Source organism: Gigantopelta aegis, chromosome 1, assembly GCF_016097555.1.
Source record: "Gigantopelta aegis isolate Gae_Host chromosome 1, Gae_host_genome, whole genome shotgun sequence".
In the NCBI taxonomy this organism is placed as follows: Eukaryota; Metazoa; Mollusca; class Gastropoda; order Neomphalida; family Peltospiridae; genus Gigantopelta; species Gigantopelta aegis.
This window is the reverse complement of record NC_054699.1, coordinates 821075-838777: the sequence shown is the minus strand read 5'-3', so window position 1 is coordinate 838777 and position 17703 is coordinate 821075. Positions and strand designations below refer to the sequence as shown.

The 17703-nt window shown below is 35.7% G+C and overlaps 1 protein-coding gene across 8 annotated transcripts in view; it reads left to right on the top strand.

Moving 5' to 3' along the window:
- LOC121368937 overlaps window positions 1-17703 on the top strand; it is a 348055-nt gene that overhangs the window by 290126 nt on the left and 40226 nt on the right. For all 8 annotated transcript variants that reach the window (XM_041493711.1, XM_041493704.1, XM_041493732.1 and 5 more), the window contains 6 exons: window positions 5427-5658; window positions 6630-6722; window positions 10858-10980; window positions 12899-12973; window positions 14335-14406; window positions 15298-15351. In XM_041493711.1, coding sequence (XP_041349645.1) covers window positions 5427-5658; window positions 6630-6722; window positions 10858-10980; window positions 12899-12973; window positions 14335-14406; window positions 15298-15351 — 649 coding nt within the window. The remainder of the gene's footprint in view (window positions 1-5426; window positions 5659-6629; window positions 6723-10857; window positions 10981-12898; window positions 12974-14334; window positions 14407-15297; window positions 15352-17703) is intronic.

Genomic DNA, 17703 nt, shown 5'->3' with positions numbered 1-17703 from the left:
ATCTCGGTTGTCTGTCTGTCTGTCTGTATGTATGTATGTCTGTGTTTATTAGAATACTGGAGACAAGGTCACTGATGAAGGTTTGACTGCCTTTGTGTTCTGTAGTGTTCATCTCGGCTGTCTGTCTGTCTGTCTGTCTATGTCTGTCTGTCTGTCTGTCTGTCTGTCTGTCTGTCTGTCTGTCTATGTCTGTCTATGTCTGTCTGTCTGTCTGCCTGTCTCTGTGTGTGTGTGTGTCTGTCTATCTGTGTCTGTGTCTGTGTCTGTCTGTGTATTAACTGTTCTGTACTTATCTGTGCCTGCTTTATTACTAATAAAAGAGTATCCAGAAATGGATGATTGGGTGGAAGTCAAACCCAAAATATGAAGAAACAAAAAAATATATTTAATGCAGTAAAGTGTGTTAAACTCACTGTCCATTGTATTATAACTGGGAGTGAGGCAGATCCTATGTTGAAAACCTGCCTATCATCATGCACCTGGGGGTGGGGTAGATCCTATGTTGAAAACCTGCCTACCATCATGCACCTGGGGGTGGGGTAGATCCTATGTTGAAAACCTGCCTGCCACCATGTACCTGGAAGTGAGGCAGATCCTATGTTGAAAACCTGCCTACCATCATGTACCTGGGGGTGGGGTGTAGACCCTATGTTGAAAACCTGCCTACCATCATGCACCTGGGGGTGGGGTAGATCCTATGTTGAAAACCTGCCTGCCACCATGTACCTGGAAGTGAGGCAGATCCTATGTTGAAAACCTGCCTATCATCATGTACCTGGGGGTGGGGTGTAGACCCTATGTTGAAAACCTGCCTACCATCATGCACCTGGGGGTGGGGTAGATCCTATGTTGAAAACCTGCCTACCATCATGTACCTGGAAGTGAGGCAGATCCTATGTTGAAAACCTGCCTACCATCATGTACCTGGGGGTGGGGTGTAGATCCTATGTTGAAAACCTGCCTACCATCATGTACCTGGGGGTGGGGTGTAGACCCTATGTTGAAAACCTGCCTACCATCATGTACCTGGGGGTGGGGTAGATCCTATGTTGAAAACCTGCCTACCATCATGCACCTGGGGGTGGGTAGATCCTATGTTGAAAACCTGCCTACCATCATGTACCTGGGGGTGGGGTGTAGACCCTATGTTGAAAACCTGCCTACCATCATGCACCTGGGGGTGAGGTAGATCATATGTTGAAAACCTGCCTACCATCATGCACCTGGGGGTGAGGTAGATCCTATGTTGAAAACCTGCCTACCATCATGCACCTGGGGGTGAGGTAGATCCTATGTTGAAAACCTGCCTACCATCATGCACCTGGGGGTGAGGTAGATCCTATGTTGAAAACCTGCCTACCATCATGCACCTGGGGGTGGGGTAGATCCTATGTTGAAAACCTGCCTACCATCATGTACCTGGGGGTGGGGTAGATCCTATGTTGAAAACCTGCCTACCATCATGTACCTGGGGGTGGGGTAGATCCTATGTTGAAAACCTGCCTACCATCATGTACCTGGGGGTGGGGTATAGATTGTATTCATCAGGTGTAGAAATTATGAAAACACATTTTGTAGATATTTAATTATATGTGCACAATTGGAGTACCTGCTAGTATTATATTGAGAACAGTTGAGCAGTATAATTAATTATAATTATGTATTATATTTTTAAATACTTTTTAAATAATAGTACAGTGAAACTCCTGTAAACAGGACACCCACCATACCAAGTAAAGAGTCTGGTGTTAAGAGGTATCTGGTTTAGAGAGGTTCTCTTCTGTACTGATATTTAAAAAGGGACTGTGACAAATGTTCTATTTTGTCAGAAATCCAGTTTTCAGAGGATCCGGTTTCGAGGGGTTTCACTGTATATATTAAAATGTTATTCCTCTTTGCATTTAGTAACCTACTAAAGTTATCCCTGACACAAAAGATACCCCCAAAAACGTATAAAAGTAAAATAAATAAATTTGAAAAGTATTTTTACAGCCCTACTGTTAAGCAGACGGTGCAAGCCCATAGTGTGAATCAGACGTTGTTCAGTTGGGAAGCTTGCTGCTGTGTTTATAGCAGAGATAGTTTTATATCGAGGAGATAGTTTTATATCGAGGTTACTGCATAATGTGCAGCATTCTTACACTCGCAGTACACTGGATTGCTCAATGTACGCAGACGAACAATGTTGATGGCCGTCTCAGAAGTGTGTTTGTCGGCTTTAAAAGAGTCGTTTTACATAACTGTGTGCCTCAGATGTTTACATAATAAAAACTGTGATTTCACTCTCACTTTATGGTGTGACTTTATCACTGGAAAGAAATGGAGTAGCAGCAATAAAGTAGTAGTAATAATGTCTGGCAGCTGAACACAAATAACAATCTGTATGATAATTAGGTAATAGTGTATAATAATGTGTAATAATACTAATATTGAACAATAGTAATAGTAATAATGTATAACAATACTAATATTGAACAATAGTAATAGTAATAATGTATAACACTTCTAATGTTGAATAATAGTAATAGTAATAATGTATAACAATACTAATGTTGAATAATAGTAATAGTAATAATGTATAACAATACTAATATTGAACAATAGTAATAGTAATAATGTATAACAATGTGTATAATGATACATATTTAATGATACTATTACTACTACTACTACTACTACTACTACTACTACTACTACTACTACATTATTATACTACATGTATTATTATTATTATTATTATTATTATTATTTATATTTATTTTTTATTTTTTTTTTCAAATTCTTTATTATCCCCAGAAAATAGGTCATGTCAGTGTTGGAGAGCCTGGAATCATCACCTTACAGTATTCTTCCTTTATAAGTCTCACCAACACTAGGAATAGAATATTTGGCAATTGAATTAATTAGGTTTGTTTTTTTAGGGGGGTATTTGTGGTGTTGTTGTTTTTGTTGGGGGGGTTGGGGGGGGGGGGGGGGGGTCAAGACAAACATACATCCAGTCATTCACACATTATTATTATTATTATTATTTACATGTATAATAATAATAATAATATATAATTTTAATTTTTTAAATGATAATGGTATATGTTTCATGATAATTATTGTACATGTATAATAATAATATATATACAATACAGTATTAATGTAATAGTACTACTAATAATACGTAATAAAGTTATGTGTCCAAGAAGCATTGTAAATGTATGTAGTTAGTTGCTTTTAACTACATATATATAAAGCTGTGTGTCCAACAAGCATTGTAAATGTATGTAGTTAGTTGCTTTTAACTACATATATATAAAGCTGTGTGTCCAACAAGCATTGTAAATGTATGTAGTTAGTTGCTTTTAACTACATATATATAAAGCTGTGTGTCCAACAAGCATTGTAAATGTATGTAGTTAGTTGCTTTTAACTACATATATATAAAGCTGTGTGTCCAAGAAGCATTGTAAATGTATGTAGTTAGTTGCTTTTAACTACATATATATAAAGCTGTGTGTCCAACAAGCATTGTAAATGTATGTAGTTAGTTGCTTTTAACTACATATATATAAAGCTATCTGTCCAACAAGCATTGTAAATGTATGTAGTTAGTTGCTTTTAATTACATATATATAAAGCTGTGTGTCCAACAAGCATTGTAAATGTATGTAGTTAGTTGCTTTTAACTACATATATATAAAGCTGTGTGTCCAAGAAGCATTGTAAATGTATGTAGTTAGTTGCTTTTAACTACATATATATAAAGCTGTGTGTCCAAGAAGCATTGTAAATGTATGTAGTTAGTTGCTTTTAACTACATATATATAAAGCTGTGTGTCCAAGAAGCATTGTAAATGTATGTAGTTAGTTGCTTTTAACTACATATATATATATAAAGCTATCTGTCCAACAAGCATTGTAAATGTATGTAGTTAGTTGCTTTTAACTACATATATATAAAGCTATCTGTCCAACAAGCATTGTAAATGTATGTAGTTAGTTGCTTTTAACTACATATATATAAAGCTATGTGTCCAACAAGTATTGTAATTGTGTGTAGTTAGTTGCTTTTAACTACATATATATAAAACTGTGTGTCCAACAAGCATTGTAAATGTATGTAGTTAGTTGCTTTTAACTACATATATATAAAGCTATGTGTCCAACAAGCATTGTAAATGTATGTAGTTAGTTGCTTTTAACTACATATATATAAAGCTATCTGTCCAACAAGCATTGTAAATGTATGTAGTTAGTTGCTTTTAACTACATATATATAAAGCTGTGTGTCCAACAAGCATTGTAAATGTATGTAGTTAGTTGCTTTTAACTACATATATACATATAAAGCTGTGTGTCCAACAAGCATTGTAAATGTATGTAGTTAGTTGCTTTTAATTACATATATATAAAGATATGTATCCAAGAAGCATTGTAAATGTATGTAGTTAGTTGCTTTTAACTACATATATATAAAACTGTGTGTCCAACAAGCATTGTAAATGTATGTAGTTAGTTGCTTTTAACTACATATATATAAAGCTATCTGTCCAACAAGCACTGTAAATGTATGTAGTTAGTTGCTTTTAACTACATATATATAAAGCTGTGTGTCCAACAAGCATTGTAAATGTATGTAGTTAGTTGCTTTTAACTACATATATATAAAGCTGTGTGTCCAACAAGCATTGTAAATGTATGTAGTTAGTTGCTTTTAACTACATATATTGACAATACTCAACCAATTGTGTGTAAAAAAAACCCCAATGCATTCATAAATTGGCTTTACTTAATTGTTTATGTTTGAAACTCAATTTTGTCATTCTGTAAAACACCATTTGTCAGTCTATAACATACTATCTGTCATCTTCAAATCATTTGTCAGTCTATAAGACTAATTGTATGTCTATAAAAAACATTTGTGTGTGAAACCGTTTTTCAGCCTGTTATACAATATTTTGTTTATCCAACATTGACCTATAAAACATCTCTTGGTGCTTCTTTTTGAGAAGATGTTCCTAGGGAACAAGTAGTTTATAACAAGATCAAGTCACAGCAGTCAGTTATTACTGGTATGCATTTTATTATGCATATATGGTTTATTGATTGTTGTTAATATTTCATTATTAAAAAACAAAAGGAGCATATATACAAGGACTTCCCATTGTATTTCTTTCAGCCATATTTTTGTTTATCCAAGATAATGCTATTGTATTTATTTTAATTCTGTTTTCATTTCATTCAGGATAATCCAAATATTGTATTTATTTAAAAAAAAAAAAAATTTCATGAACGATGAGTCTAATATTTTAATTATTTTAATTATATGTTTATTTAATTCAGGATTATGCTAATGTTGTATTTATATTTTTATTTCCTTCAGGATGATTCTGATGTTGTACTAGTATTTATTTCAATGATATTTTTCAATCCTTCAGGATGATTCTGATGCTGACAACACACAGACACATGTACGGACGGACACTGAGGATGCTGGTGGTCGTCATGGCAGTCAGTTATGCAGATCGAGATCACGGGGCATGTGTCAGTTGCCGCCATCGTACTTCTTCCTGTTTCTGTCTGTCTTAGCTGTAATAGCCGTCTGCTCCGTGAACCCTTCACACTCAAAACACGTGCTCAAAGTCGGTGTGCCTGCTCATATTAAACTTAGTGAGTATTTGAGTTTCATTATTTGTGAACCCTTCACACTCAAAACATGTGCTCAAAGTTTTTTGTGCCTGCTCATATTAAACTTAGTGAGTATAATTGAGATTCATTTGTCGTGAACCCTTCAAACTCAAAATGTGCTCAACTTTGGAGTGCCTGCTGATATTAAACTTGTTGAGTAGTTGAGTTTCATTTGTTGGAAATACTCAGAACATCTGCTCAGAGTGCCTGCTCATATTACATTTCACACTCAAAACATGTCCTCCAAGTCAGTGTCTGTCTCTGTGTCTGTTCATATTAAACACAGTGAGTAATTGAGTTTTTTATTTGTGAACCCTTCACCCTCATAACATTTGCTCAAAGTCAGTTGTGCCTGCTCATATTAAAATTAGTGAGTATTTGAGTTAAATTTGTTGTGAATCCTTCACCCTCAAAACACGTTCAAAGTCAACGTGCCTGCTCATATTAAAGTTGGTGAGTACATTTTTAAGTTTAACATTAATATGAACCCCTCAATAAAAAAATGTGCACATAGTCAAAGCACTGGCTCTCATTAAACTTAGTAATTTCAAAGTTTCATTTGTATAAGCTAGGTTAGTACTATTTGCTTCAAAAGTGACTCATGGCTATAAAAGAATAGACATTGAGAACCATGTGTTTATAATAGTTAAAACACAGAGCGTCAGTTGTCAGGTTTTGAATCTACTGCACCGATTCACAGGGCGTTAATTGTCAGCCTGTGATGTAACCACTCAGCCAGCCAGGTCAGTTGGCAGGATTTGAATCTACTGCACAGATTCACAGGGTGTTAATTGGTGGCCTGTGATATAACCACTCAGCCAGCCAGGTCAGTTGGCAGGATTTGAATCTACTGCACCAATTCGCAGGGCGTTAATTGTCAGCCTGTGACGAAACCACTCGGCCAGTCAGGTCTGACACAGCTTTCATTTTGTCTTAACTTTGTTTGTTTTCAGGAAAAGTTAGAATGTATTCTGTGGAGCCCGACTTGACCGATTTCTCTGCTCAGAATTCCAGTTATGCCTTAGTGTCTCGCTTACAACTCTTGGGTAAGATTTTGTTGTTGTTTTCTTGTTTTTGGTTGGGGAGGGGTGTTGGTGTCTGTTTGGGATCGATCCCCATTGGTGGAACCATTGGGCTATTTCTCATTCCAGCTGGTGCACTATGACTGGTATATCAAAGACCGTGGTATGTGCTATCCTGTCTGTGAGATGGTGCATATAAAAGGTCCCTTGCTACTAATGGAAAGATGTAGCAGCTAGGTTTCCTCTCTAAGACTATAGGTCAAATTTCCAAATGTTTGATATTCAATAGCTGATGATTAATAAATCGACATGATCTAGTGGTGTCTTTAAACAAACCAAATTACCAAATGTTTGACATCCAATAGCCAATGATTAATTTTTTTTTTAATTTAAACTTTTTTTTGTTTTATATCATATATCTATTAATTCAGTTTCATGTGATTAAAGCTATTCAACCATGAATTTTTTTTATTATTGTCTATGACTAGAAATAAACAGTCCATGGAGATTTAATTACATGGCCGTGTAAGTAAGACCATTAGACCATGAAGAATTCATTTCATGGTCTACTGACTAGGATTGCTAGACCAGGAAGATCCTGTTCCATGGTCCATTGATTATGAAGAATTGGTTTGATGGTCCAGGATGTAAAACTAATATACCATGACGAGTTAGTATCATGGACCAGTTAGTAAAACTGTTAGGCCATTCAGTGTTTGTTTCATGGTTCAGTTTGTTTGTTTGTTTAAAATTTTTAACATGCTCCTATACCACGAAGGTTTCAAGCATGACCCCCCCGGGCTCGATCACTGGATGCCAGTAACCCAGTCCGGGGTGATAAAATTAATTAGGACAATTTTGATGTTACAGCCAATCGGGAATTGGGGCTTTAATTATTTTAAATTTGTCATGGTTCAGTGAGTAAGTTTGTTAAACCATTGAAGATTAATTCCATGGTCAGTTGACTGGCACTACTAATCTATGGATAGAACAGAACATCCAGTAAGATAGAATATAGAACCGTATTAACTAGCTAGTGACTGGAAGTACTGGTCCATGACACAGCATTCTGTGGTTCAATGTGTTGGCATATTGAACCGTAAAAGATCCACTCCTTTACTAAGTAGGATCAGTAGGTAGGACTTTGTAAGTAGGACCATTCATAAGTAGAATTGTTTGTGTGTGGGACTGTTGCTATGTTGGAAAGTTGGGACTGTTGGCAAGTATGACCTTTGGTAAATAGGACTCCTAGTATGTTAGTAAGTAGGACTGTTCGTAAATAGGACCACTGGTATGTTAGTAAATAGGTCTGTTGGTAAGTAGACTGTTGGTAAGTAGGACTGTTGGTAAGTAGGACTGTTGGTATGTTAGTAAGTAGGACTGTTGGTATGTTAGTAAGTAGGACTTGGTATGTTAGTAAGTAGGACTGTTGGTATGTTAGTAAGTAGGACTGTTGGTATGTTGGTAAGTAGGACCGTTGGTAAGTAGGACTGTTGGTATGTTAGTAAGTAGGACTGTTGGTATATTAGTAAATAGAACTGTTGGCAAATAGGACCACTGGTATGTTAGTAGGACTATTGGTAAATAGAACCACGGGTATGTTAGTAAGTAGGACTGTTGGTATATTAGTAAATAGAACTGTTGGCAAATAGGACCACTGGTATGTTAGTAGGACTATTGGTAAATAGAACCACGGGTATGTTAGTAAGTAGGACTGTTGGTAAATAGGACCACTGGTATGTTAGTAAGTAGGACTGTTCGTATGTTAGTAAGTAGGACTTGGTATGTTAGTAAGTAGGACTGTTGGTATGTTAGTAAGTAGGACTGTTGGTATATTAGTAAATAGGACTTGGCAAATAGGACCACTGGTATGTTAGTTAGTAGGACTGTTGGTAAATAGGACCACTGGTATGTTAGTTAGTAGGACTGATGGTAACTAGGACCACGGGTATGTTAGTAAGTAGGACTGTTGGTAAATAGGACCACTGGTATGTTAGTAAGTAGGACTGTTGGTAAATAAGACCACGGGTATGTTAGTAAGTAGGACTGTTGGTAAATAGGACCACTGGTATGTTAGTAGGACTGATGGTAAATAGGACCACTGGTAGGTTAGTTAGTAGGACTGTTGGTAAATAGGACCACTGGTATGTTAGTTAGTAGGACTGATGGTAAATAGGACCACTGGTATGTTAGTGAGTACGACTGTTGGTAAATAGGACCACGGGTATGTTAGTAAGTAGGACTGTTGGTAAATAGGACCACTGGTATGTTAGTAAGACTGATGGTAAATAGGACCACGGGTATGTTAGTAAGTAGGACTGTTGGTAAATAGGATTGTTGATATGTAAGACTGTTAGTAAGTAGGATGCTGGTTACGAAAGACTCTTGAATAATAAAGGATTGGTTTAAAGTACATTCCCTTTCTGTTTTACATATATCATATTTTGATCTACTACAAATACCTGGATTACGGGAAACACATAATATTGGATTTGTCACATTTAATCATTTAAGCAAACCATTTTAAATAAAGTTAAACTATTTTGATCTAATGGCTTGGGTCAGTGCCTTGAATGGTACATTGAGTAGAACTATTTAATTGGACTTAAAGTCTTATTCAACAAATATACTATACAACTACACTGCAGAATTGTATAGCATATTTGTTGTGATAGCACTAGGTAGGTATGAATAATAATGAAAATTAGAAACAAATTTTCTAAATTTCATTGAGTGGGATCATGGACCATAGTGAATAAGATACCCGTAGTCAGAAATATAAAACATTTGCTTTTTTCAGTATAGACATTCTAAAATTTTAAAGTATATTTCAGCTTAGTTTTTTTTTAAAGTTAAAAAATTTGTTTTGTTTAACAACACCACTAGAGCACATTGATTTGTTTATCATCGGCTATTAGATGTCAATCATTTAATTATTTTGACATATAGTCTTAGAGAGGAAACCCGCTACATGTTTTCAGCAGCAGCAAGGAATTATTTAATTGCACTTTCCCACAGACATGATAACACATCCCATGGCCTTTGATATACCAGTCGTGAGGCACTAGTTGGGATGGGAAAAAACATATATCAGAGAATGGACCCCCTAAGAGGGTTCGATCCTATGACCAAAGCACCTCAGGTGAGCACTCTACCCACCAAACTACATCCTGCCCCCTGTTTTTTAAGGAAACACAATAAAATGGCTGAAGTAATTCTGAATAGAAAATGGAGTGGTAAATGTTCTTTATTTGCAAGAGACGGATTTTGAGAAATAAAAATGCACTTATTATTATGCTTTAATTGCATGACTATATCCATAAATCCGTGGGTGTGTGTGTTATTGCAGTCAGGATTCTAAAGCTTGGACATTAATAACATTCTGAATGGCTTCAAGTGCCAGGTAGTGCTTTGTTTTAAATAAATCATGTGTGTGCTGTGCTGTTAAATAGTTGACATCAGCCATGAGTTTTACCAGTGGCAGGTTTATGCATGGAAAATGTGGATGACATTGACAATCATTGACACGTTTCAACGCAGCAGAAAAAAGTAATTTTGGATGTTGCAGCTGGGTTGTTTTTTTCAATGAAATTATACATTATTTACAAAAAGTTAAAAGTTAGTTGTTTTGTTTGTTTCATGACATTGGGAAGTGGATGTCAAACATAATTATCAGAGGAAACATGATACAGTTTTTCATTAGCAGCAAGTGATGTTTTATATGCACTTTCCCACAGATAGGACAACACATACCATGGTCTTTGGTATATCATTCATTGAGCACTGGTTGGAATGGGAAAAACCCAATTGGTCTGCTGAGGAGGTTTTATCCTATGACTCAGTAGGATAAACTCATCAAGAAACTGTAATTTAAAACTCCACGAGTAGATGTCATTCTTAACTAGGAGTGAATATTATTGTTTCTTACAAATTGCACTGAAAAATATAACATTTTTGATATGTTCAAAGCACTTTTCCTGTTTTTTATGTCAAGACACACTGAAATAATTAGAATTTTTTTTTTTTTTTAATGAAATGATTCTTACAATCTTCAGAAAACTGCATATTAATGCTGTTTAAATTAACTTGATGGCAGGTTATGAGGAATTGTGTGAAATAAGATGGCTGTATGTTTATGTTTTTTTGTTGGTTTTTTCAGATTACTCTAGTTGTCAAGGAAACCTTTCTGCCTGTGAAACATTTGCATTGTGTGATGCCGTCGATTCGATGCTGTCGTGCCGATGTAAACGAGGTTTCTACCTGGAAGGTTTACAGTGTACAGGTGAGTGTGTCAGATGTAGTGAAGGAAGTATTAGCAACCTACTTCTCGTTATATAATCACATTGAACAACAAATGAAGTGCTGAACATTTAATTAATTATTTTTTTCATGATAAAATTAATCTGCTAAAAATCCCGCCTAAATGGGTGTAAAATGTTCAATATATATAAGATGCAAAACAAACTGGATTCCAACTGAATCATTTAAAATAAATTAGGGAAAACTAAATTAATATTTGGGTTTTTTGTTGTGTATATTTAGGATATGAGAATTGCATGCAACAGTTGTGTGTGGTGAAATGCTGTCAGTGGCTCTAAAATACATGGTTGACCTGTTGGCTTGATGGAAATAAAACATGTTTAAACCAGAGATATCATATAATGGACTAACCAGAGGATCAATTAGCAAACAAAACAAAATAAAAACAAAAACTAGACCAAAATTTCAAAAGAAAAGAAAGGAAGGAAATGTTTTATTTAACAACGCACTCAACACATTTTATTTACTTTACGGTTATATGGCATCGGACTTATGGTTAAGGACCACACAGATATTGAGGGAGGAAACCTGCTGTTGCCACTTCTTGGGCTACTCTTTTTGATTAGCAGCAAGGGATCTTTTATATGCACCATCCCATAGACATGATAGCACATACCACAGCCTTTGATGTACCAGTCGTTATGCACTGGCTGGAACGAGAAATAACCCAATGGGTCTACTGACAGGTATCGATCCCAAACTGGCCACACATCAAGCAAGCGCTTTACCACTGGGCATCGATCCCAAACTGGCCACACGTCAAGCAAGCACTTTACCACTGGGCATCGATCCCAAACTGGCCACACGTCAAGCAAGCACTTTACCACTGGGCATCGATCCCAAACTTCCCACACGTCAAGCAAGCACTTTACCACTGGGCATCGATCCCAAACTGGCCACACATCAAGCAAGCGCTTTACCACTGGGCATCGATCCCAAACTGGCCACACGTCAAGCAAGTGCTTTACCACTGGGCATCGATCCCAAACTGGCCACACGTCAAGCAAGCACTTTACCACTGGGCATCGATCCCAAACTGGCCACACGTCAAGCAAGCACTTTACCACTGGGCATCGATCCCAAACTTCCCACACGTCAAGCAAGCACTTTACCACTGGGCATCGATCCCAAACTGGCCACACATCAAGCAAGCGCTTTACCACTGGGCATCGATCCCAAACTGGCCACACGTCAAGCAAGCACTTTACCACTGGGCATCGATCCCAAACTGGCCACACATCAAGCAAGCGCTTTACCACTGGGCTACGTCCCGCCCTTTAAAAAGAAAAGAGAAAAAAGCACTTTATTAAATATAGCAGAAGAGAATCAAGCAGTATTACACTGACTGAAAGATGAAGAGAATCAAGCAGTATTACACTGACTGAAAGATGAAGAGAATCAAGCAGTATTACACTGAATGAAAGATGAAGAGAATCAAGCAGTATTACACTGACTGAAAGATGAAGAGAATCAAGCAGTATTACACTGACTGAAAGATGTAAAAGATCTTGTGTTAAATGTATTTTGTCAGAAAGGGATGTGGGAAATTACCAACAGTAATACATACTGTATTAAATAATGGCGCAAAGAAAAGTTAATATAAAATGCTATATAGAAACAGAGGAAAGGAAGGGAGATGTGATTCTATATGTTATTGTTGAGTGTGGTGTAATTATCCGACAGTACACATGTTTGTTTGTTTCAATATGTTATTGATGAATATGGTGTAATTATCCGACAGCACACCTGTTTGTTTGTTTCAATATGTTATTGATGAATATGGTGTAATTATCCGACAGCACACCTGTTTGTTTGTTTCTATATGTTATTGATGAATATGGTGTAATTATCCGACAGTACACCTGTTTGTTTGTTTGCAGCTTGTCGGACATCTTGTTCAGAGGGTCACTTCATGACGAGTCAGTGTTCTGCTGGGCACGATGTCGTGTGTACACGTGAGTGATTCTTTTAATAAGACGTGTGTACACATGAGTAAATCTTTTAATGAGACGTTGTGTGTACACATGAGTGAATCTTTTAATGAGACATGTTGTGTGTACACATGAGTGAATCTTTTAATGAGACATGTTGTGTGTACACGTGAGTGATTCTTTTAATGAGACATGTGTGTACACGTGAGTGATTCTTTTAATGAGACATGTTGTGTGTACACGTGAGTGCTTCTTTTAATGAGACATGTTGTGTGTACCTGTAATTATTTAATGGATTATGTTGTTTATACACATGAGTGATTTTTTTTATTGAATCAATTCTTAGACTGTTAGACATAATATTAATACAATCTTTAAATAGCATTTTCAAGCTTATTTGCTACACTAAATTAATGCTTTAAATTCTACTATAAAATGATCGGTCCCAAGATGATTTAAAGAACGATGCATTTTACTGACAGCTGAGAAGCAGTGATATTTCTCTCTCTGTTACATATATATATATATATATACACAGTCAGACCTTGTTACAACAACCATCGTTACTATGACATTTACACCATCCGACCACAAATTGTTGGGCACAAATGTACATCAGTGTTATTCTGTTCATTACACCAGAATCATACTTTCTGACACTGACAGCACAAATTAGGAAGAAACTTGCATCCAACGTCTGAAAACACCTCTTTAGAAGGATGCCATAGCACGTTGGCAGTACACACACAGCCACTTAGAATACAGTGTTACATGTTGTCCGAGCTACTAATGTCTGCTAAATCTGTCGACATGTCTTGCTTTTGCAAATAAGCCATTAGTCAACCAATTAAAGGATTAACTTCGAACAATCAAGTCTTCTATTTGTATGATATTTTGATTAGACTGACGGTGAATGCACCTTGTTTAATATATTTAATGATTTTTTTAAAGACATATTTAATATATGTAACTCATGACAATTCGATACAACAAAGTGACCTGGGGACGAACATTGTCATTGTAACGAGGTCTGACTGTATATATATATATTATTATAATGATATGAAATGATTTTATTGATTGTAACATGGCCTGCAGAGTGTATTTGAAAATTGGCATGGATATTTGAGGACCTGATCCTGTGAGGACATGTTTCCACCAGAACATTTTGAATTTCAGAAGTTCAAATACAGCATTCGCAGTATTGTGATCACAATAACAGGTTGGGACAAGGGGCATTCTAAAGAAACAATTTTAAAAATGTTTTATAAAGTTGTGTTTGCAATAGTTACTGTTTTATTTCAACTGCATAATGTAGGAAAAAGGTATTTATGTAGGATATGCCAGCTGACATTTACTAAACTAAATGTTGTTTTTCCTACCAGCATGTACCCAGTGTAGAGGGACGACGTACGAGGCCGCCCCATGTACTTCCACTCAGGACACCATCTGTGTAGGTAAGAGCCACGAATCAACATGTAGTACGAATCAGCATGATTCAACTTGATTCAACATAAAACTTAAATAATAGGTCACTTCCACCCAGGACACCATCTGTGTAGGTAAGAACCACGAATCAACATGTAGTACGAATCAGCATGAGTTAACATGATTAAACATAAAACTGAAACAGTAGGTCACTTCCACCCAGGACACCATCTGTGTAGGTAAGAACCACGAATCAACATGTAGTACGAATCAGCATGAGTTAACATGATTAAACATAAAACTGAAACAGTAGGTCACTTCCACCCAGAACACCATCTGTGTAGGTAAGAATGACAAATCAACATGCAGTGCATGTATGAATCAACATATATGTATGAATCAGTATTGTATGTATGAATCAGTTGAAAGTAGTATCAATTTACATGATTAAACATGAAACTTAAACAATAGGTCATATTTCTGTACATATTTTAACCATGAAATTGAACAGTAGGTCATATTTCTGTACATATTTTAACCATGAAATTGAACAGTAGGTCATATTTTTGTACTTTTAATCATGCAACTGAACAATAGGTCATATTTTTGTACTTTTAATCATGCAACTGAACAGTAGGTCATATTTTTGTACTTTTAATCATGCAACTGAACAGTAGGTCATATTTTTGTACTTTTAATCATGCAACTGAACAATAGTTTATATTTGTGTACTTATTTTGCTGAAAATATTTTTAAAACAAAAACAGTTTGGTGAGAGTTTTCTTTTAGTACAATAGTCTGTTTTTGTCTTAGTTTTTTTGTTTTTTGCCATTGTGGCCATACAATGTAAAACATGTTGTATACATAACAGTTAAAAGTTAGTTGATTAAAGGTTTTATTTTGTATATTTAATTTTTCAGAAGTATCATTTCCAGTGGGTATTTTACCAACAAATGCAAGTGTTCTGTTAGATGGTGAGTGTTTTATGGTGCTTTGGGTTTTTTTATATATATTTCCATTTTCATTCATGATCCACATTTAACTGTAAAATGGTCACTGCATGTTGTATTTTATGATGAAATAGACCCATTGATTGACCATTTTATGATCACAAAAAAGATATGATTTTATTAAAATTGTACATATATTTCATTAGCCAAACAAACTGATCTATCTCACATGGTAGAACGCTCCTCTTTTGTGCCTGGTTCGTAAGATCAAACACCCTCACTGACTCATTGTCTGATTGCATTATTCCTATCCCAACCAGTATCCCACAACTGATATATCACAGTCTGTGGTATTTGCTGTCCTGTAAGTGACTATAAAGGATGTCACCCTGCTACTGAACAAATGTAGCAGGTTTCCTCTAAAGTCTACATATTAGAATTACCAAATGATTGCCATCCAATAGGTGATGATTAACTCTTATGCACCCAGCTTTACAACCAGAAAACATCATCACTGACCCAAGTTTCTAACATGAAATATGTAATTTTGAACCTACATTATTCATCCTCAAATTGTAAAAACCCCCAACTAATTTAACACTATTTTGATGTGTGTCATAGTTTAGAGGACATATTAGTGAGTCTAATTACCAACTAATTTAACACTATTTTGATGTGTCACAGTTTAGAGGACATATTAGTGAATCTAATTACCAACTAATTTAACACTATTTTGATGTGTGTCACAGTTTAGAGGACATATTTGTGAGTCTAATTACCAACTAATTTAACACTATTTTGATGTGTGTCATAGTTTAGAGGACATATTAGTGAGTCTAATTACCAACTAATTTAACACTATTTTGATGGTGTCATAGTTTAGAGGACATATTAGTGAATCTAATTACCGAAATAATTTACACACTATTTTATGTGTATCATAGTTTAGAGGACATATTAGTCAATCTAATTACCAACTAATTTAACACTATTTTGATGTGTGTCATAGTTTAGAGGACATATTTGTGAGTCTAATTACCAACTAATTTAACACTATTTTGATGTGTGTCATAGTTTAGAGGACATATTAGTGAGTCTAATTACCAACTAATTTAACACTATTTTGATGTGTGTCATAGTTTAGAGGACATATTAGTGAGTCTAATTACCAACTAATTTAACACTATTTTTATGGTGTCATAGTTTAGAGGACATATTAGTGAGTCTAGAGACTGAAATAAAACAGAAGAGCTTATATTGTTTAATTCTAAGGAACTCTTGTTTTAAGATGTACCAGTCCTAGAGTCTATGAAACTTGGTTTATAGTTGCATCTATATGTATGTTCATCACAGTGTACCGAAACTCTTTGTGTTAGTCGAGACTTGTGTTAATTCTAAGTAACTCATGTTTTGCAGATGGCACCAGTCTGTTTATTGTGTTAATTCTGAGGAACTCTTGTTTTGTAGATGGGACCAGTCTGGGTGTAGAGACGTCAGACAACATGTTTATTGTGTTAATTCTAAGGAACTCTTGTTTTATAGATGGGACCAGTCTGGGCGTAGAGACGTCAGACAACGTGTTTATTGTGTTAATTCTAAGTAACTCATGTTTTGCAGATGGCACCAGTCTGTTTATTGTGTTAATTCTGAGGAACTCATGTTTTGCAAATGGGACCAGTCTGGGTGTAGAGACATCAGACAACATGTTTATTGTGTTAATTCTAAGGAACTCTTGTTTTGTAGATGGGACCAGTGTAGAGACGTCAGACAACGTGTTTATTGTGTTAATTCTAAGGAACTCTTGTTTTGTAGATGGGACCAGTGTAGAGACGTCAGACAACGTGTTTATTGTGTTAATTCTAAGGAACTCTTGTTTTGTAGATGGGACCAGTCTGGGCGTAGAGACGTCAGACAATGTGTTTATTGTGTTAATTCTAAGGAACTCTTGTTTTGTAGATGGGACCAGTCTGGGCGTAGAGACGTCAGACAACGTGTTTATTGTGTTAATTCTAAGGAACTCTTGTTTTGTAGATGGGACCAGTGTAGAGACGTCAGACAACGTGTTTATTGTGTTAATTCTAAGTAACTCTTGTTTTGTAGATGGGACCAGTGTAGAGACGTCAGACAACGTGTTTATTGTGTTAATTCTAAGGAACTCTTGCTTTGTAGATGGGACCAGTCTGTAGAGACGTCAGACAACGTGTTTATTGTGTTAATTCTAAGGAACTCTTGTTTTGTAGATGGGACCAGTGTAGAGACGTCAGACAACGTGTTTATTGTGTTAATTCTAAGGAACTCTTGTTTTGTAGATGGGACCAGTGTAGAGACGTCAGACAACGTGTTTATTGTGTTAATTCTAAGGAACTCTTGTTTTGT